Source organism: Oryzias latipes, chromosome 17 (assembly GCF_053564925.1).
Source record: "Oryzias latipes strain Hd-rR chromosome 17, Olatipes_Hd-rR_3.1".
Taxonomy (NCBI): domain Eukaryota; kingdom Metazoa; phylum Chordata; class Actinopteri; order Beloniformes; family Adrianichthyidae; genus Oryzias; species Oryzias latipes.
The window spans coordinates 1,823,357-1,845,009 of record NC_136253.1 but is presented as its reverse complement, the minus strand read 5'-3'; the positions used below and the strand labels follow the sequence as shown (position 1 = coordinate 1,845,009).

At 41.3% G+C, this 21,653-nt stretch overlaps 1 protein-coding gene across 26 annotated transcripts in view; it reads right to left on the bottom strand.

Moving 5' to 3' along the window:
* The window catches only part of pard3ab (par-3 family cell polarity regulator alpha, b), a 363,970-nt gene extending 345,903 nt beyond the window's left edge, over positions 1–18,067 (bottom strand). For 23 of the 26 annotated variants that reach the window (XR_013650782.1, XM_011485955.4, XM_011485964.4 and 20 more), the window contains exon 1: positions 17,632–18,052. Coding sequence is in view for 25 of the 26 variants with exons in the window: in XM_011485955.4 (XP_011484257.1) it covers positions 17,632–17,751 (120 nt within the window). In the remaining variant the exon portion in view is untranslated. Of the gene's footprint in view, positions 1–17,631 lie in introns of all 26 variants that reach the window. The other 3 variants (XM_078935589.1, XM_078935591.1, XM_078935594.1) reach the window with 2 other exon arrangements.
* Between the last annotated feature and the right edge of the window lie 3,586 nt (positions 18,068–21,653).

Below are 21,653 nucleotides of genomic sequence, written 5' to 3'. Positions count from 1 at the left end.
AAAGAGCAATCCAAACCGAAAAAATAACTATAATAAAGTACCGTAATTTCGGGACAATAAGCCGCTACTTTTTTCCTGCGCTTACAGCCGTGCAGCTTATTGGGTGACGCGGCTAATTTATGGATTTTATTGGCGGCCGCCGAGTACGTATTTTCGGACACAGTGAATGGTTTGAATTCTCTAACACCAAACACAAGTCATTTATTTTTCAACACACCTCCAAGTAGCCAAACAGCATGGACTTGACTTCAGGTCTTAGACACTTCAGTCATGGTTCAACAAAACGAAACACGCATGCCCAGCCGCATCCCAGAATCCTTTGGTGCCATTAGACCCAATGTGCACGTGATCGCCGCTACAATATGATGAAGCTTTCAAGTTAAAAGCAATCGTTAAAAGCAGCGTGAAAAAATCCACCATCACCAACGGGTTTGGAAAAGCCGGTCAGCTGCGTGACAAAGAGAACAGCGCATGCTCAGGAGTGCATTTACCTCTGAGTCATAGTGACTCGGCTGGCTGCACGTAAATATATGGGAATAACATCAGCCTTTATTTTGTCGGGACACGACTGGAAACACAAATTGACGTGATCGTTTTAACGGTTATTAAGGACTGAGCTGAGTTTTGCATTGAAACGCTCACAGCCTCCGTGTGAGCTGGAGACTGCGTGTCGTGTGAGCTGCGGGGCCGATGGCAGTCTGAAGGCTCCCACACGTAACAACGCATCCGCCCCTCATACACAAAACGTACAGTATTAAGTCCGATTGCTCTGCACAGACACGATTTGCTCCGTTCACCGGCGCAATGGGGACGAAGCGCTCATCCTTGAAGCCGCGCTGGCCAGAGGTGTCGGAGTTGATAGGAAGGGGAGACAAGGAGCGCGCGGGAGCGCGGAGCGCAGAGGCGTCGAGCCATTCTGCAGGCTGCAGCCAGGGCTTACTCGAGGCGTCCGCGGAGCAACTGTGTTTGTTGTGGAAGGAAACTTCTGACCCACGCGCCGCGAGGAGGCGCGCGTATCGTGCTGAGGCGCGCGCTTTTCAGTCGTCGCTGCTTTATTTTACTAGTGTGTTTTTTAACCAGCCCTGTTAGTACCATAACGCTGCCGCGACACAAGCGGAAGGAGAGCTTTACCCGTTCACCCCTCCATGCACTGCTGATACTTGCTCATTCTTAAACACGTACAACAGAATGGCGAGCCGGGCGTTGGCCCCGCCTTTAGCCCCTAAGACTCATGGGAAATGGGGAATCGCGGATGTAAATTTCCTCATCATAACTGAGGGATGTAATGTTGATTATTAGTTACTGTTTGTAATTTTATGTATGATACCTAGATTGTCAATAAGTAAAAAAGTAAATTGTCAATAAGTAAAAAAAATAAATAAAAAAAAACCATAACTGAGGAACTTGTGAACAGAATAGAGCTGCATACTGTTTGGCAGATGTAGATACACTCAAAGACTTGAGCCTGAGGCAAAACTGACTCCACTCACTGTGTGCTAATAAATCACACTTGCTCTGTGACTCAGGACGTGATTCGTCAGGATGACAATGTTGCCTAATTCATGCGGCTTGTGCTCCGACGCGGCTTGTGTATGTATAAAACTAGTTAAACACGTGAAAATAGGTGGGTGCGGCTAGTAATCGGGTGCGCTTTGTAGTCCGGAATTTACGGTACTAAAAAGTGGTTCAGGTACAGAAGATGAGGACTTGGATGGATTTGTGGATGCTGATTGTAGGGCTGCTGCTATCGATTCTTTTTGTAATCGATTAATCAAGCACTTAATCGATCGATTAATAGAGTAATCGGATAAAACGATTTGTGTGTGTTTTGAACAACCAAAACAAATCTTGCATAACAAAAATGATGTGGTTGTAATATGAACAAGCATTTGATTTTAAAGATCCGCTCTGACGCAAATGTTACTTTTGGTGTTTTTAAGTTGGTCTTGAGAAATGTCGCGGAGCTAGAACATTTTGTATGGGGGGGGACAGAAGACTTTGAAAGGGTGGCACAACACCAAAGTGGAAGGCCATAAAAAATAAAAGAATCAGAAAAACATATTTGATCATTATCATTGTTTATATTTCGTGTAAAAATAATGCTTTCGTTATTTTTGCAATGCTTAAAGCCTCGCGGTCCGCCTAAAGGCGAGCTACCGCCTGTCCAAGCCCCTGCCTCTCGGCGCCCCCTCCGCGGCCCGCGCTGGTCGCCGCGGAGCGGGTGACGCCGCCCCTTGCTCGCTCGCTGCCGGCGGCACGCGCGGGTATGCCAGCTCTATTTTGCAGTAGAGACACTGCACCTTGTTCTCTTCTTTATCAAGTGTGTAATGATCCCACACTTTAGACAATTTCTGCCGTTTATTTATAGATCTATTCTCCGCCATAGCGCCAACTAAATTCAAACGGTCCGTGTGAATAAACGGTCCATGTGACACAATCAAATCCCTACGCCGCGCGTATAGTGCGCGTCATAGGAATTTAACGAGGCTTCGAGGCAGAGTTTTTGCCTCGAGGAATTTTTGTAATCGAGTAACTCGAGTAACTCGAGGAATCGTTTCAGCCCTAGCTGATTGATGAATGAAAAAATAAAAAATAAATCACAACCAACTTAGTTTTGTTCCCGCTGCCTTTTTTTAAACACACGAGCATGCATTTTTTACCGGTATGTTTTAAAGTGCCCGCGCCCTAACACCCTTGTTTATGTTTTAAATACTGCAAAATCACCCATACCTGAGACGAGACTGCGCCCTACAACCCAGTGCGCCCTATGGTCATGAAAATACGGTAATTCCTGTCAACAACAACCAAAAGAAGAAGGCAGAACAGTTTCAAATAAACTTCCATTTAAATCACTGAAGCTTAGTTCAACACAATTATTCAAAGAAAAGAAAACTATTTTTGTTAAGTCAGCATTTAATAAGGGCAGATTTATCATTGCGTTCATTTTCTCCTCTTATTAAGTCCAGAGTTTTCAATTTTTTTACTGATATAAAACCAATCCAATGGCCTTGGGTCCAACGAGAACAGTTTCCATTCTGCTCTTGGAGACTATCTGGACTACTGAACATTACAAGAGCAGAGCAGCATGCTATGTATGGTTGGCAGGCTAAGTGTAACAATTAGTTGAATTGATATAAGTACAGCTGAGACTCAAACCACAGAACTTCTGGGCTCATCCAACACAATTCGCCTTGAGCAGAGCTTCACAAAACCCCAAAAGATGGATACGACAGGGTTTGGCTGACATAGCTTCAGTTCGGTTTACATTTCAGGAATGGTTTTTGTACACTTTTCAAAGCTCAACACTGTTGAGCAGCATTTTGTCCCACACTTGCGGTTGTCCTCAATGTCTGGATTTTCCAGAGAACAGGCAACTCTCAGCCGCACTTCCTAGCTTTCCACATCTATCCACCTTTAAGGAGAATCCTTCAGAAATAAACCAACTACCCAGATGAATGTTTTAGATGGCAAAAACGAAAGGGGGGGGGGGGGACATCAGAGCAGAGAAGAGCAGATACCAAAAATGTTTTATAAGCTTCCTGACCTTTCTTCCATGAAAATGTTTACATTCAGCTGCTTCCCCTGTTTATCCAAGCTGCTTGACAGCGCAAACCACCAGCAGGAAAGAGTGACTCAACTTCAAAACCACAAACCCTGTGATACACATACTTCTCAAGACACCCACAAGTGTGGGGGATCTTTTCGGATCCACATCAAGTGCAGGTGATCCCCCCCAAACCATCAATCATTTCAAATGAACTGTCTGTGTGTGTGACACAGTGCTGGATGTAAACAGCTCTATTGGTGTAAAGCCCTAAAACCTGGCTGACTGAACCCCAGAAAAAGGTCAGGCACTCGATCCCCGTGAGCAGTCTGTAAGCTTCACCTTCATTATGTCCTATTATCCGGATGGTGGTGAACTCAAACATGCCTTTTCCATCATGGTCAAAAGTTCAGTTTAGGAGAGAAAAAAAACCTTTACACTTTTATCTCTTGTGGCTTTTTCAATGACAGGATCATCTGCAGAAGGCATTAGTGTGGATGCTTTGGGATTATGCTGCCCGAGACAGCGTATGTTCCCCACATCAATTTATGTAATGGCATTATATCGAACACAGCCTTTATACTCAGCTAACCTGAGTCTCGTTGAAGTTAAAAGTCGTCCCCTCGGCTTTACATGAAGGTCTGGTTTGACTGAGGGCAGACAAAACCAGATCCTATGTGAAATTATAAATATAACACTAACTCGATACTCTAGAGTTTTCCTTCCTAATATCTGGAAGAGAAAAAAATAATGGAGTGCTTCAGAATTCTGTCTTAAATCTAAAGGGACCAGTTGTTTTAATCTAAAGTGGTCAGAGATTCTCCAAACGGCCAAATTTAAGGACATTAGAGTAGCAAGAAAATAATGTGAGAATCATTTGCTTTATTTAGAAATAAACCAGTTTAGTCTAAGGAAAAGCATCAACACTCAACAATTTTCTTTAGGAAAAATGTTAGGATTAATTTGTATTTTAAAGTCCCACATTGTTAAATTGTTCCCAGTTGTCTTTTAATTATGATCATGCCGTTTTCAGCCAAAAATTTTAAAAACCTGTGTAATTTTTCTGGGACATAGATTCTGCAGAGTGGCAGGAGTTCATTAGAAATTCACCTCTTAGTGGGCGGGATTGCTGGCGCAGAGCAACCCCCACCCCCCCTTCCCCACCCCACTACCGAGAGCTCTTTGTTTACATGCTCTACCACTAGTTTAACAATCTTGGAGCTATCCAGCCATACTGTTTTAAGCCAGATGCCAGCTCGGAAGAGGAAAATGAAGACGTGCATGGTCCTATTCGCCTACAAGATGAAGAGCAGGGAGCATGTGTGGCCTGTTCAGCATACTTTCCGCATCACAAATACGCTCTTTTACAAACAGCATTTTTTGTCTGCTCCTGATTCTGAGATTTGAATAAAGAAGTACTCAGACATGCAATTCTAAAATCAATTTTCTTCATATACAGTATGTCCACCATCCGAAAAATGCCACAAGAACATAATTAAATCCAAAAAAAACAATTTTTATCAGACTGGGTCTTTAAATAACACAAAGATAACTATTACTTTATTTTTTCTTAAATTTTCTTTTCTGCACTATAGGACACGACTATAAGGCGCACCGTCAATGAATGTCCTATTTTTAAACATATGTGATATATAAAAGGTGCGCCTAAATATAAAATGCATTAAGTGAGACAAAAGACTTACGTCCGTCAGACTTTGTTAACTGAAGTCAGAGTAACTCTAGAACTTGTTTGTAAAACACTACATGCTAGCCACGTTAGCAGTGTAGGCCGCGTTAGCATGTTCAAAATTCCTGTAACTCCCAACCTTGTTTGCAACACGTAAAAAAACAGACTAATACCGCTAAAACAAACGTTACAGTCAACTCGTTAACTCCCAACCGTTTTAGTAATTAGTAAAGAAAACACAGTTCGACACCACTACAAGTTATCCGTGTTAGCGTATTTACAATAACACACAAACTTGTTTGCAACTCATAAAAAAAATAAAACAGACCGACATTTTGACAGAGCCCCTTGTACCTCTTAGAATCACTTTATCACCAGTAAGCACAACCAGAAAAAAATCCATATATAAAGTGCTCAGGATTATAAGGTGCACTGTAGTTAAAATTAAAACTTTTAGTTGTGTAGAAAAATACTGTATTACTTTGAAATGTAACAGACATGAGAATGGACATAAGGACAAAAACAAGTTTTGAGTATTTATTAATGTACTTTTATTAATGTTTAGTATTGTTCAGTATTAATGTCAGTATTGAAATTGGGTGTAGCAGAAAACAGAGGAGTCACACAGAACACGTCACTGGAGCCAACGCCAGCTGTGTGAATGGCGGCTGTAAATCTGCTGCATTTTGTCTACATTTTTGGTGAGTGGATCGATTCCGCAATCAGCATAAAGAACATCTGTATTTTAAAAATAAAAAACTTTTTCTAAAAAACATAGGTTGCTTTTAGTAGCATGGTGAGTTACTATAACTGTTAAAGCCTTAGATATTTATCAAACTTTAAAAAAAAAGAAAAGCTTCCTGTTAGTCAAGCCTTTAAACAGTGACACAAGAGCTTCCCATAAGTGTGAAAACAAACAGGATTCATGATCATAGAGCACAATGAACATGAAGAAAATAGCACCGCAAAAATAATTGCAAACATAGGCTAAATTCCTTATATTACAGCAAAAAAAAGTACAATTATCAACGCATCAACTAATTTTCGAGACTTGCTTTACTAAAACTGGTTTTGTGTTCATTTGTACTGACAGCAGCTCCAATCGGAGGTGTCAACATGTTATTGCCTTCAATTTTCTTCATTCCATCTGATCCTACCCAAACATTAAATCCCAGACCAGCTCAATGTCCTTGCAAATCCCACTCCCAAAAAAACAACTTAAATCTTTTCTGTTAATGACCCATTAACACCCCATTGTCAAAGGGTAATTAGGATGACAGCACGTAAATGTAAATTCCTCACAGCGCAGCAACATACCTGAAGAGCATGGGATCTGTTGTCCGAAATGCAAACAGCAAAACAAAAAAAGGCAGAGAAGGTAACGTGGACGTCATTAGTTTGAGCAGAGGGGTGTGGAATTCCTCATGGCTTTAGAGTAAGACAAACCACAGTTACAGACTTTGCAGCCGTTGGCAGGTTCCTCCCTTCACTGTATTTATATCTGTCATTTTTAAGGACATTAGAGGTATGTTAAGTATTCATATTTATTTACCTCCATGCAGAGATGTTTTTGGAGTATAGGGTAGTTACCTTTTATCTAATTTATAACACCTCCTTTGAGAAGATTTCTTTTCACACCCCTGTATTCAAGGGCAAAGTCAGCAGCCGGCAGTTGATCTGTGAAGCTTTTAATCCTCCACCGGACTCGTATTAGAAGCTAGCCAGAGTTTGCTGATAGCAGGATCATACTGATGAATTGGAAAGCTATCTGTGCTTACCAGCCAGAGCTACACCTTTAATTGTGCAGTCATACTTTTAGGATTCTCTAGTTAGGAAGGCAGTGAGAATGACCTTAAAATGATTCATTTTTGTTGTTATCATTAAAGGCACACTCCTACCAGGTAGTCAGTAACATGCCTGTATTGTTTGACACAAGAGAACAGTTCATTTGGGTGGTGTTATCACTGTTCTGTGTTTATGGCCAGTAAAGTAAAGTGTGCCAAACAGCTTGCTGAGGTGGAGCTTGCATAAATGCAGATGGCGGTCGTCAGTCAGCCGGAGATGACTTCATTTCAAAATCAGGCGACAGCTGGGCGATCACAACTGGATTGCCGGACACCAGCAGCTATGACTGGACAAAATGTAAATGTCTCCAGACGGCGGCCACCGGATTCTGTCAGAATCAACCTATACCATGAAAAAAATTCTTTGAAAATTAGATCAATCAATAATCGATATTGGAATTCAGTAATCCCCCACCCATTCGCGGTTTAATATTCACGCCCCGCCCATTCGCGGGTGGCCGCAGATGACGCGACGTCACAAGCGTGAGGCGCAGAACAGCGCTCATTCCGCGAATTATGAAAAACGATTTACTCTGTACTTTACTGTAAAGTATTGTTTACACGTTTAAGATGCCATCCAAATGCCCTGCATCATCTCCAGCTTCTGGAAAGGAACCCAAACGGCAGAAAAAGGTTCTGACTCTGCAGAGGCTCTGGCTCTAGGAGTTTTAAAACAGCGTCAATTATTTGCAGATTTTCGTTATTCGCGGGGGGGTGAGGAACATAACCCCCGCGAATACGGGGGGATTACTGTATTCAATTTAACTTAAGTTATATGATTCTTGATGTAATGTCAAGCAGTACAAACTTGATTTAAAATCTTAAACAGCTACGCTACAAATTGAGATATCTTTCTGCTCCTTTTGTCTGCCTCAGCACAGGTCATTTTTAAATTGATCTTAAAAATTTTAAAAGAATTGCCCTCTATACAAAAGCTTCTGCTGGTCAACCAGTTTCAATCCACAGACCGCAATGAAAGCAGTTATTTTCTCTGGTCCAGAACAGTAGTAACACTTCTGTACTCATAACCCAACACCAATACCAAACTACAGCCAACCTGCTTACCTGTGCTCGAGAAAAGTTACTACATACATGATACAATGTTTTGCAAAGTGCACTAGTTTTTAGCCATAATCAGAAAAATACCATAGCTTACGATTCTTATAAAGAGAAGTGACAGATGTCGGGTTATATTATTATTGTATTGGTCTTATTGAATTGTCAAAGAATTGATACCATAATATACTCTGTATTAGGGCTGCACGATATGAGAAAAAACTCACTATATGCGATATTAGAGATTAATATTGCGATAACGATATAATTTGCAGTATATAAACAAATAGTAAAATAAGCAAAAACATAATTCCCATTTCATTGCAACAGTTTAAAAATTATACTCCAAATGACCCTCATCGACATAGGTGACAAACATCTAACATAATAGGCCTCCATCCGATTGGTCAACAACTTGAATGCGTCCATCCGATTGGTCAAACGCATAAAGGCATTTATTTGATCCGTTAAATACGTCAAGCTGCCATATGATTGTTTTAGCACATTTAAGGTTTACTATTTATTGCGATTTTCGCTGTCTTTTGGGATCTGCATATTGGAGAGCTGGAAATTGCCATAACGATAAATTTGCGGTATATTGTGCAGGCCAACTCTGTACCATTCGGTTCTAGAGTCCAGGAACTGTGCCATGGTACACTTCTGCAAGCAGATCAAATGTTCTATCCTCCAAAACAAAAGCAATCAAAGCAACCAAACGAACAAACTGCTTTGGGATTAAATACGCAGGAGCTGGAGGTCTCTGTCTAAAACAAGTATTCTACTGGATAAAATAAAATAAAAATAAGGATTCTGAGAGATTTTTGCATATTTTTGCCTTGGAACAATGTGGGTGTTAAAGACAGAGCGTAAAAACATCAAACTGTTTAAAAAGCTCTAGCATCATTGGGGGTGTAAATTTGAAATGCCCCATTTCGCGCTTGCAGTAGTCCTATTCATTTAAACCGAACATCTCAGCTAAAAGAGTCTCTTTTAAAGATACAAAAATTTGAATCTGTTGAGAGTACCATCAGAATAGCATCTCAATTAAAAAAATGCACCAGCGTGGACCTTCGGGGTTAGTCTGACATCAAACGCCGCCATGTACTAATTGATTAAAGTCATTTGGATGATGAATGCACTGGTCTGCATAGAAATACCTTCAGGATTAACTACAGGACGACACATTTGATGCCCTAATGTGATGATTTCCTAAAAATGTCTGATTAATCACTACATAAAACCAACAAAATCTTTTTTTTTTTTTTTTTTTTTTTCTAACTTGTCCTGTCCAACAGCTAGGCAGACAGATGAGAGCTGAGGGCCTCTTGGGTTGGACATATTTTACTTTAACAAGAGGGGTTATTAATCTTCAGACAAACCAAAGGTATGTCTGAATAAACCCCTTTTGTAATTGAGGCCAAACTTTATTAATTTCAAACATGTTTGAAGATCTTTGGTGTTGGACCGGACGGAAAAGGAAAGAGGGGAACAAGAGAGAGGGACGTTAGAGAGAGGGGGGGTAGGGGGTGATAATAGGAGGGGAAGGGGGATAAGACCATGAAGCAGCATAAAGCAACAAGTTTACTGGTTGTTAATCATTATGGTAAGGTTCAAATGTAAAAAAAAAACAAAAAAAAAAGGGCGGAGCCTGTCCACACACACACTCAAATGTTATAAACACACTTGTTAGTTGCAAAAATGTCCACCTGTCGACATGTACACAAAACAGATAGTGTTCACACGCATACTTATGCCTTAAAACCAACTAGTGTGAAATATTTCAGTCATTCAGTCTGTTGAGCTGACACCTGTGCTCAGGTGAGTGTTTATGTTCTTCTAAAATGGATGGTGGAACGTGAAAAGAAGGAGGGAGAGTGCCCAGCCATCCCCACCCCAAGACCCCCACCGCACCAGCAGCGGCAGCCGGACTCCCCCCAACACCACACGGGAACCGGCAGGGAACAACCGCCGCCCGGGCGACCAAGCCCGCCACCCAGGCCAAAAACCAACAAAATCTTTGAAGAAGCCCATCGTCAGCTTCAAAAAAAAAATCAAGATCATTTAGGTATAGTTTCCTTAAATGTAAACACTAGACTGAAAATCTGCTTGCAATGATGTTGGTAGCACTTACTGTATGTGACTAGCTGTCAGACTGTTTTCCAGTAAAGGGTGTCATTTTAAGAGCTTGCAACACACAAAGTATTTCAGGCTTGAACTTTCAAGACCATCTGTGTGAGGAATGACAGCAGTGGACGATTATCTGCATTTTACTTTGCAGAAAATTTCAAAGAAGTGTTCTCTAAATTTCGGCTGGACTTCTGGACAGTACTTCCCCGTTTCCAAACACTCATCTATGTGATTTCATCTTTCTAATTCCATGGCTATGAGATGGCTTTATGCCCCACAAATAGATCTCTCTTTTCCCTTTCAGGATGCATTCCTCTCTAATGACAGGGGAAGTTACAAGAAGGTCCTCAGAAACATAAGACAGGCGGAAACACTAAATTGGGTGCCCTCTTTAAGGCAGGCAGCTCCAAAAAAGTTCCAATGTTTAACACGGCATCTGTGTTCAAGGACTCCCTGAAACAGAAATTACACGACCTTGGTTAGATGAAATGGGTTGGGTGGGACAACAGCAATAAACATAGCTTTAAGAAGATTATATTCCATGGGTGTTTTGAGTGTTTTGTTGTGGGTGAGGAGCTGATAAGGAGATCCTTAAGTCTCTGAGACCAAGGCTGGCTTCACATGTAATCATCATCTGCTCTTTATTTTTACAATCTTTGAGTTTCTAATCAAAATTGTTTGTGGCAGACCCCGAAAGTTATACTAACTTTGTAGTATAACTTTAACTAAGCACTAATTTTGTCCACAACCATCTAGGAAACATCAGAAACCGGGATCATTAAATTCTTCTGTAAATTCTAAAGTGGAGATGCAATATTTTACTGCAGAACCTGGAACTTTGATTACAACCTGCAAAGACCAATACATTGTTTATAAGGGGTTTCCATTTAAAGATGCCACTGCTTCTTCAAATAACCATGCATCAACCATGACATACATTAGGGGCAGCAGTTTAAAGTCAGAACTTAAATTACAGGGCATTTATAGCTTTTTTTCCACATACCATTACTAATGCTAGTCCTTTAAAGCATCCCACAATACAATACAATCACCACAGTTAATTAACCATAGTTCAAAATCAAATTTCTTTGGAACTGGGTCAGTCTGGAGTCATTGGACCTCATGACCTATGACAATTCCCCCAAAGTTGAAGTTTCATTGTTGATGCAACCTGTTGCCTTTTGTTTATTGAAGCCTTAAGGCCCGTTCACACGGGGACGAATTTCGCCGGCGATTTTCGCCGACGTTTCACGCCTCGTGACTAAACAAAGGGCACCAATGTGAGTGTGCACACCGACGCGAAAAAACGCCACGCGTCAAAGCGACAAAAAAAAAAAAAAAACGCCTCGGGTTCGTTTTTTTTTTTTCGACGCGTCGCGTCGAAATCTATTCGACCAATGAGAATGGCACTATTGCACACGTGTCTGGAGCTTCTGAAGTTACAGTAAAACACAACTTGGGGGCGCTCAAACACAAAACTGCCTTGCTGAGCACACATACCAGCGAAGAAGATAGACGTCAAGTAGCGTCTACACTGCCGCGAAGAAATAATGACGGACATTCTAAAATATACCTGAACTAAGCACCAGTTGCTTGAAATATTCATGTTTTCTTTATTTGATTCTTACAAGCGCGTAAATACTTGCTCTCTTCTTCTGAGTGAAAAGCGACTTTAATAAGCGTAAAGTTGCGCAGCGCCACCTTGTGTACAGGAGTATTTCTGTTTACATTAAGCGCCATCTAATGTCAGGGAATGAAATTGCATGTTCGCTCGGCTCATCGTCAGCGAAAATCGCCTGGGTGTGAACACAAAAGACGTGGCGAATAACGCCTGGCGAATATTCGTCCCGGTGTGTACGGGCCTTTAGACACATCAACCTTTGGGTTTTTGGGTTGTTTGGGTCTGGTAAGGGGTCGTAGAGAGAAGCGGCTAATTTTAAAAAGGAGTGCAGGTGTGTCTTGCAGTACCCCTTGATGCTCGTACAGCTACTTCAAGAGACGTCATGAAAAGAAGCCCACACCTATTGCTTTTGAATTTCTTTCAAATTTCTTCTCCTCCTCTATGTCTGCACGCGAGTAAAACAAACGCACGCGAGAAATCTGTCCACCCCCATTTTTATTGCTTAGTGTAACCTGATGAAACAGCGGAACATGGTACGATTTTTAACACTATCAAGTCAGAAGTAGAGAATAAAGCTGCTTCACTTACAGCAGCAACAGTCAAATTAATAAAAAGTGTTGATTTGGAGACAGAGCCGTTATTAGACGCTAATGCTATGATGCTAATGATGCTATGCTAACGAGCTGTCTCCAAAATATAAACACAGACCAATTTAAAGTCTGACACCGTTTTCGCGGACCGGACTTTAAGACATGCCGGGTAAATACAACAAATTTAATTCATAGAAAATGAATAAAAACTGTATTTTCAAAATATAACAACAGAATTCAATCGTCTGTGTTTTTGTAGACGCTCTGTAGCATTACAGAGCCTGTTCCACCAAAAAGTGTGACCTGCCAGATGTTGAGCTGAATACTCCCGCTCCCTTCCCTTGTGAGAGCTGCAGCTTTAATATTATTGATTTATAATGCCACTAATCAAAAACACAATACTGTTTTCAGACTGCTTTTTCTTATGATTTAATATGAAATGTACAAAATAAAAGCCTATCGCAATCGACTCATTCTTCTAGCGAGAAAAAGCCATATTGCAATACATGTTGCTATCGTTTTTTCTCCCAGCCCAAAATGTCATTATTAACGTTGTTTTTTTTAATATTATGTATTTTCCTGGCAATGGCAGCTTGGAGGGATAAATGTAGGGATAGGAAGAAGCCGAAGGGGGTAGAGAAGCAATTCGAATTCTTCCTTTGTGCTGTGTTATTTGGTCGAACACAGACAGCAATTATTAATTTCTCCTTCGTGATCAATTTTTATACGGTTGGCACTTCTGTGAATTGAAGGGGACGGTACCCATATGTCACTACCAAAATTGAGTACCTGACTGGTCAAAGTTCAAGGTGTTTTAGCTTTCAATGTGCGTTTAATGGCCACACGTTATGTACGTAGAGCCCCAAAACAGTCATAGAAATGCAAGATTTTTGAACGCGGAAGCCAAAACACACAATTACTTCCCACTTGGACTACTGTAACTCTCTTCTGTATAGTCTCCCACAAAAAAAACCTCCATAAACTTTAACTGGTTCAGAATTCAGCTGCTTGTATCGTCGTACGCACTCCCTCCATCAACCACATCACACCTATCCTTCAACAGCTTCACTGGCTCGCCATTCCATACCGCATTCAATGCAAAATCTTGCTCTACACCAGGGGTCACCAACCATGCACCCCCGAGCACCCCTTGTGGCGCCCTTAGGGAATGCTCCAAAAATGGCACTGCTCATATAGCAAATCAATATATTGTGGCGATCTGGGGGTTAGCCCCGCTGCCCCGCCGTCAGCTTTTAAGACTCATGGGAAGTGGGTAATCTCAGGTGTGTTAAATCGCTCACCATAAGTGAGGGAGCTGTAAGCAGAAGTGAGTTTAATGCTGTTTGACTGGTCGTGGGCGTGTTCAAAATAAATGGACAGATGATTGTCCGCTAACTTATGTGAGTATTGTTCTCAACAAACCGCGGTTGTGCTTTGCATGGGGCACGGGTATCAGATTCAGACATGTCCAGTGGAGCCGCTACTAAGTAAAAGGATAGTGAATCAAGACTCGGGCGCAACAGTCCTTGCCTGGACAGTAGAGGGTGGCGAATCAGTGCTTGCTATTAGTAAATGTGGCACTTTAGTTTTGCTATCGTGAAATACATGGTTGAGTATGGAAAGGCCTGAAACTTGCGAATCGGCGCTCCTACCTTTGAGAAAGAGGTGCGAGCGCCGATTCGCAAGTTTTAGGAGGAGAAGGGGAGGGGTAGTGGGCGCAGGTTGCGAGGTAAAACGGCGAACGGAGACTATTGCGCAACATCTGGATCATCGGGTGGCTTAAATTACTTAATGTCTTTCTTCACTGACTATTGCAGACATTTTTAATACTTGTCTGTATTTCCATATACATTTATTTTTACGGTTGTTTAGTTGGTGATAGTAACGTATAAATAAAGACAGCAGGTAATGCAGGCTGGAAAACAGCTGCATTTTTTCAGACCATAAATAAAAAATAGATCATTTGTTTATGAAAGTATTGAAGATTTTGGAGAATTTTTACTGTTGGTGTCGTACAAAATGATGAAAATGCCAAATATTTTTGGAGTAATCCCAGTGATGAATTCTGTGATTTAGTTTTTAATGTTTTATGCGACCTAAACATGATTTTCACAATAAAAGGTTTTTAAATAATCAAATCCCTCTGATAAGTTTCACAAAGACGCACACAGGACTAAAGACACACACACGACCAAAGACACACACACGACCAAAGACACACACAGGACCAGAGACACACACAGGACCAGAGACACACACAGGACCAAAGACACACACAGGACCAAAGACACACACAGGACCAAAGACACACACAGGACCAAAGACACACACACAGGACCAAAGACACACACACAGGACCAAAGACACACACACAGGACCAAAGACACACACACAGGACCAAAGACACACACAAAGGACCAAAGACACACACAAAGGACCAAAGACACACACACACAGGACCAAAGACTCTCACAGGACCAGAGACACACACAAGACCAGAGACACACACAGGACCAAAGACTCTCACAGGACCAAAGACTCTCACAGGACCAGAGACACACACAGGACCAAAGACACACACAGGACCAAAGACACACACAGGACCAAAGACACAGACACAGGACCAAAGACACACACACAGGACTAAAGTCACACACAGGACCAAAGACACACACAGGACCAAAGACACACACAGGACCAAAGACACACACAGGACCAAAGACACACACAGGACTAAAGACACACACAGGACCAAAGACACACACACAGGACCAAAGACACACACAGGACCAAAGACACACACAGGACTAAAGACACACACAGGACTAAAGACACACACAGGACATCCCACACTAAGCAGAAATGAACTTATTGCTAAAAATTATGTCAGGAGTTCAGCTCTAAAAAAATTACAAAATAGTCAAGAAAACGGAATAATTTGATTTATTATTTCTAATTATTAATATTTCCTGGCTGTGCTTGTTCATATTTGCATAATTTTGACAGAATATATTTAATATTCTGGATTAACATTCCTGACTGTTTTTATTCATTTATTAAAGTTAAAGTTAAGTTGAAGTTTTAAAGGTTTAAAAGTTTAGCTTTAGTGTGTTCAATAAATGTTTATCTTGTTCGTCCCACAACCTAAAGTGTGTTTTGGATTTAGGCCCCCTCTGCAACTGAGTTTGACACGACTGTAGTCTAGAAAATGCATGCATTTTGTTGTGTAAAATTAGCAAATAAAAATAGAGCACACAGAAGGATGTCGTCAAATTGTGTTTGTGTGTGTGTGTGTGGGGGGGGGGTAGCAAACAGGTCCTGTGGCGCCCTTCATGCCACTTAGTGCCCATGAAATAGCCCTCATTCCCAAAAAGGTTGGTGACCCCTGCTCTACAGATTCAAAGCCTTTCACAACCTTGAACCCCCATATCTCTCTGACCTCTAAAGTGGTCCTTGAACAGGCGTTGCTGAGGTTAGTCTGAACGTAGCTTAATGGTCCGTTCACACTGGGCGTGTGATGCGCGTTCTGTGCGTGTGACGCGCGTTCTGGGCGTGTGACGCGCGTTCTGGGCGTGTGAAGCGCGGGTTCTTGAATGAGCTTTTAGCATACAGTGTTCACACTTGACTGTCGCTACCTGATACTAGCCCAGGTACCTGCAGTTGGATCAGGCTTTGTGTAAAATGTCAAAGCGGTGTGAATATTTCTCCAGGCTTTTTCTGTTACAGCTCTATTCTAATTATATGAAAGACGTGGTGTCAAAGAATTCTGGACGGGCACAAACCTTAATAATTAATTTCTCCTTCATTATCAATTTTTAAACTCATGTAGCAATGCATGAACGCTAGAGATTTGAACCCAGAAGCCTGAAAGGTGAATTTACTGCAGGAGAAGACAGGTGACAAGTAGCTTCCAACAAGCATGTGCAAAGTGAGGTTGTGGAGATCATTTTTGCAGCCACAGATGCACAAAATTACAAAGAATTTAGTACATTTTTCTTAAAAATGAAGGTGGGATGCCAGTATCTCACAGTTTGAAATCAAACCTTTTAGACTCTGCAAAATGTAAAAGAAACGTTTTACCCCTCGTGTATTTTCATGTCCACACATTGAATTATTCAAATGACAAGAAAACACCACACAACTTATAAGTCACCACAACTACAGCAACAATCCCTTAAATGGGGAGAACATTGATTTTTCCAAAACTAACCGACATAATAAACAATTTGTCACTGAGTTTAAAGCCAAAGGTCTACCAGATCAGTTATCCAGCCTGTGCCTTCACACCTCTGCCAAACTTTCATTTGCCTCTTGCATGTTTCTGGGTATTTTCTAGCTTCATCTTATGTGATCTGAGAGGAGGGCCTGCAGGGAGTTCACAGGTTATCTGCTGGCACCCCCATAATTCTGGCTAGACATATTCTTTTACTTTCATCTCTGGCATTTATGCCTCTCCTCCACCCATCTGCTGCAGCTCTCCCTGTTGACCCCCCCCCCCCCCCCCCCCCCCTTCAGCCAGCTCAGAAGCTGCTACTGACTATTCTCACTTTAGTCTGGCATAATTTATGAAAAGCCCCTCTCTAGACTGTCATGAAAAGATCGGAATTGGGCCGCTTAGGGGCAAAAAATTCGGAATTGGGTCGTTTCAGCCTGCAGTGTGAACGTAGCCATATTCTAGTACCCGCGTCCCTAGAATCCGGGCCTGGGCTTTGGGGGGGTTACTGTTAAGAAAAGGCAGACCTGACTGCAGCTCGTGGCCATGGTGTCCAGTAGTGGACCCTGAACGCCTCACTGCAAGTCCCACTTTTGCAGCCTGTTGGCTAAGTCGCTAGTCGGCTAACCTCCCTGAAGACAAGAAGTATTCCGCGTTGTGAACGGAAGTTACCGGTTCGAGCTGAACCCCCCCCCCCCCCCCCCCCCCCGCGGAGTGCCGGGGGGGGGGGGGGGGGCAACTTTGGTTGGTTTACAAACACAAGAACCACAATGGCGCTGCGCCTTTTTCCTTTGAAAGCAGCAATAGTTGGAGTACGCGCGTGCGTCTCCGAGAAAGCTGCACGAGGAGCAGCGGCGCGCGGACAAGGGAGTCCTGTTGCCCCGTAACTTTGCGCCATATTGCGAACAGCGCAACCGTGTTTCCAGGAAAACAAAGTGTCGGCGCTCACCTTAGCGATGGCTTTCTTATATCTCATGACAGCTTGCTGGATGAGAGCGCGCACTTTGATGTTCCCATCCCCGCACGGAACCACCACGCGCGTCCTGCCGAAGCAAACCGTCACTTTCATGCTGTAGAATCCGAGGGAGGGCTTCCCGAGTCGACGGCGGAGTCAGGCGAGGAGGAGAAGCGGTACGAGGACTACAGGGAAAGCAGAAAGGAGCATGGGAGGCTTTGTGCTCCAAACTTTCCCCTGATATTCTCTCACGGACGCGGGGACTAAGGCTGCTCCCGCATCTTCCCGCAGGACGACATTGTTGTCTTACGTGTTTTCAGACCACCTGTTTAGCTTCCCACTGTCTCTCCCTCCTTCCTTCCCTCTCTGGATCCCAATCCTCTATCTCTCTGCGCTCAGCTCACGCTCTCCCACTGCTGCGTTCAGGGACAGTCTGGATTTTTAAGATTAATCCAGCAAACCAAAATTTGGACAATTTGGTTTGTAAACTGGAACTTATGCAGCGGTTTTTTTATTTTTATAAACAAGTTATAACAATGCCTTTTGGATGTTGATAAACTATTTCAAAATAGTATAAATGGAACATTTACACCGATATTTCAATTCAGTTTCTAACATATTTTCTATAGTGAGGCTGAATCCGTATTCTTCCCCTACCCCTAAGGCGTCTCCCGACCCCTACATTTACTCCTCCAAACAGAGAGTTATGTGGAAAAAGTGTCTTCAAATTTGGATGTTACTCCCACTCGATGGCGTCATCAATAGTCGCCAATCAGCTATGTTGGCGTGGAGCTGCTAGTGGTCAGAAATACATTTAAAAAAACATCAGGTGTATTACTTTAGAAAGGTCATGCTAAAACAAAAGGTCATTTCTTCCATTTAGATGTAAACTTCTGTGCATCAGAACACACCAATGTAGAGAGAGAAAGAAAAGTGCTTCTCCTACACCCTCACGGCGGAGGGCTCGGCATCCCTCCACCGCGAGGGTTAGCCCTTAAAAATACCATTTCGGACAACCCTAGCCCTCCAAATGCCCTTACAATTGGAGGGGTAGGGAGAAGTCTGAGAGCTAGGGGAAGAATTTTGAATCAGTGTTTGATTTGGCCGTCAAACACCAGGTGGTGACAATGCTGCTTTAATGTTGCTAATAATTTTTAAAAGAGTACAAACAGAAGAGGAAGAAATTAAAATCGATGTGAGGTAAAAAGATTATTTTTTGACACGAATAGACAAAACTAATGCAGTGTGAAACAAAGATGATTTGTGACAGAAAATCCGCTGGGTGGACCACAAGCCCCTGCTGCACTCCATTCTGATGCATCCACTTCCAGACACATAGACCCGTGTTCATGTTCCTCTCTGACAGAGTCAACAGATGCATGATGGGAGGCAAGGGCAATCTTGCTCCGCCTCAACTGTCCCGCCCACAACTCAGAGGCAAATTTCTGATGAACCAATGCTGCTCTGCGGAAACCCTCCTAGAAAACAACACTTCTTTTTATTTTGGCTAAAAAAACCATAATCACAATAAGAAGATCGCAGAGAAATAAATTAGAGAAATAGATTAAAAAATGATCAGAGTGGTAGTTAAAATCAAGTATTTATATAAAAAGACAAACACCAGGTGGTGACAATTGTGTTTAAATATGTTGCTTGCCTTTTTTTTAAAAAGATAAAAGTGAAATAAATGGGGGGAAAAACAACAACTTTTAAGTCTAATATATTATCTAGCTGATTTGTCGGAGCAAGTTCCAAAAACGTTATTTTCCTTAAATTAATATGATTCTGTTAATAAAGTTTTGAAGCAACCAATTGCAGAATATTATTGTCATTGTTTTATTGTTTTAAGTATTTATATAACTATTAAAATAGTTATTTAAAAAATACTTTGTCTTAATATTTAAATCGTCTGCAAAAACATTTCTGATTTTCAAATAATCTGTTTTCTGATCAAATCATGACCTGAACTACAAAAAGTTCTTATTTATGTTATTGTGTTAAAATATATTTTAAAATCTCCTTTATAAATGTTAAAATTAGAAATGATGAATGTTGACTAATAGACAGCTATTGACACTGAAGAGTTAAAATAATGCTGGGTTAAAATGTAATTTATAATGTAAATGTGTTCAAAGGTAAGAAATGATCTAATACTAATTTTTATTGGAGCTTTAGAATGCCTTGCTTGTTTTTAGTTTTGTTTTGTTTTCTCTTTAAAGTTATAGATATCATTTCCAGCATGTCATATAGTCCTCCATGCTCTCACAATAAAGTGAATAATCCCTCTGATACAGTTTTATGAGCGGATCATGAACGCATCCAAGAGACAGATTGATTCTTGCAAGCACTCTGCTGCCACGCTGTGGCCAAAGAAGGCACTGGTATTTAAAAAAAAATCTTAAATCTTTGTCAACATAAATATTCATAGAAACTCACTCCTATAAATGTTTCTAAGTATAGACTTGAACTAGAATAAAACATAAAAACTCAAGGAACACCTTTAGAGCTACGACTATTGTTTGGATTAAAATGTCAAATTAGGATTAAATTGAGATTAGGTATTCAAACAGTTAATTACTTAAAAAGTGCTTAAAGTCTTTACAAGCTTGCTAATCCTGCCAACATGTGTTTCTTCATTCAGAAAAGTTCTTTTCTCACCTTAGTGTTTAATGCTGCAGTCAGGATAGATGGTGGTCAACACTGTTGCCTCAAAGCAAGAAGGTTTGTGGTTGGAATCCCAGCTGGGTCCTGTATGATGTTTGCTTGTGTGGATTTTTTCCAGACACTCCAAATTCCTCCCACAGTCCAAATCCAGATTTCACCGCCTAATTGTGGACTAAAACTTGTACCTTTGAAGTGTTGGTCTGTAGATTGCCCTGCCATTCTAGGTAAATAATAAATCTACAGTCAAATCAATATACTCTGTACATTTATTTTAGCCAAAGAAAGGCTCCAGCAACCCCAGGTGTCTAGAAAAGACAGTTCCAGAGGGAGAGTCTGGACTAAATGTAACAATAGCTGGGAGGTCAAATGAACATGTACTGCAAAAGCAGTCACTCACCACAGATTCAGCTGGCATGAGGGTGAAAAGCCCCTCACCTTTGTAGAGCACATTCTAGTAAAAAGAGGAGAGAAAATGAGCAAGACCACAGAGAAGAACGCGCTGAACCTTCAGCTGATGACATTTTTTTTTAAGCACAAACAGATGGAATTAAAATTCAGTGGGATTTGCCTGCACACTGATCAAATGAATAGGATTTTCTGGATCCTGCTGGAATAAACATTTGTCATGGGTTATGTTTCTCCTGCCTAGAATTCACTTTTCCTTTTCCAAACTACATTTAAAAATGTTTTTTTCCTACATTTATGTCCAGAAGAAGGTTGAACCCCCTCTCTGGCATATGACTCGAATTTGGAACATGCTATTTAATCCAGGACCTCTCTTAATTTAGCTTAAATTTTAAGAATAAGAATGGAAAAACAATTATATGAAGAATTATATATTTCATATAATTAGAAATAAATTCAGGCATGAAGGAGTTAAACTCCAACCAGATGTCAGTTTGGTCAAACATTTAATCAGGATTGTCCATTTTTCTTGTCCCCTTATTAGAAAAAAAAATACTTGCTGCATGATTGGTTATCATATAAATGGATACTTTAGTAGCTTATTATTACCAAGTATGAATTATGAATAATAATGGAATAATGGACTTACATTGTAAGGGCTTTGAGCGTCTGGAAAAGTGCAGATCAATCCAATCCATTATTATTATTACTATTATTGTTATTGTTATTGTCGTTGTTTTTATTATTATTATTGACAGGAGAGGTCTACAGACTCCTGAAAGTTCATAATGCTGCCCTCAGAGCTGGAGATGAGGTGGCCTTGAGGTCAGCTAAGGCCAACCTGTCCCGTGGCATCAGGGAAGCTAAGAGACAATACTCCAGAACGATCGTCCATCATTTCAGCGACAGCAGAGACACTCAGAGCCTGTGGCAAGGACTTCGGACCA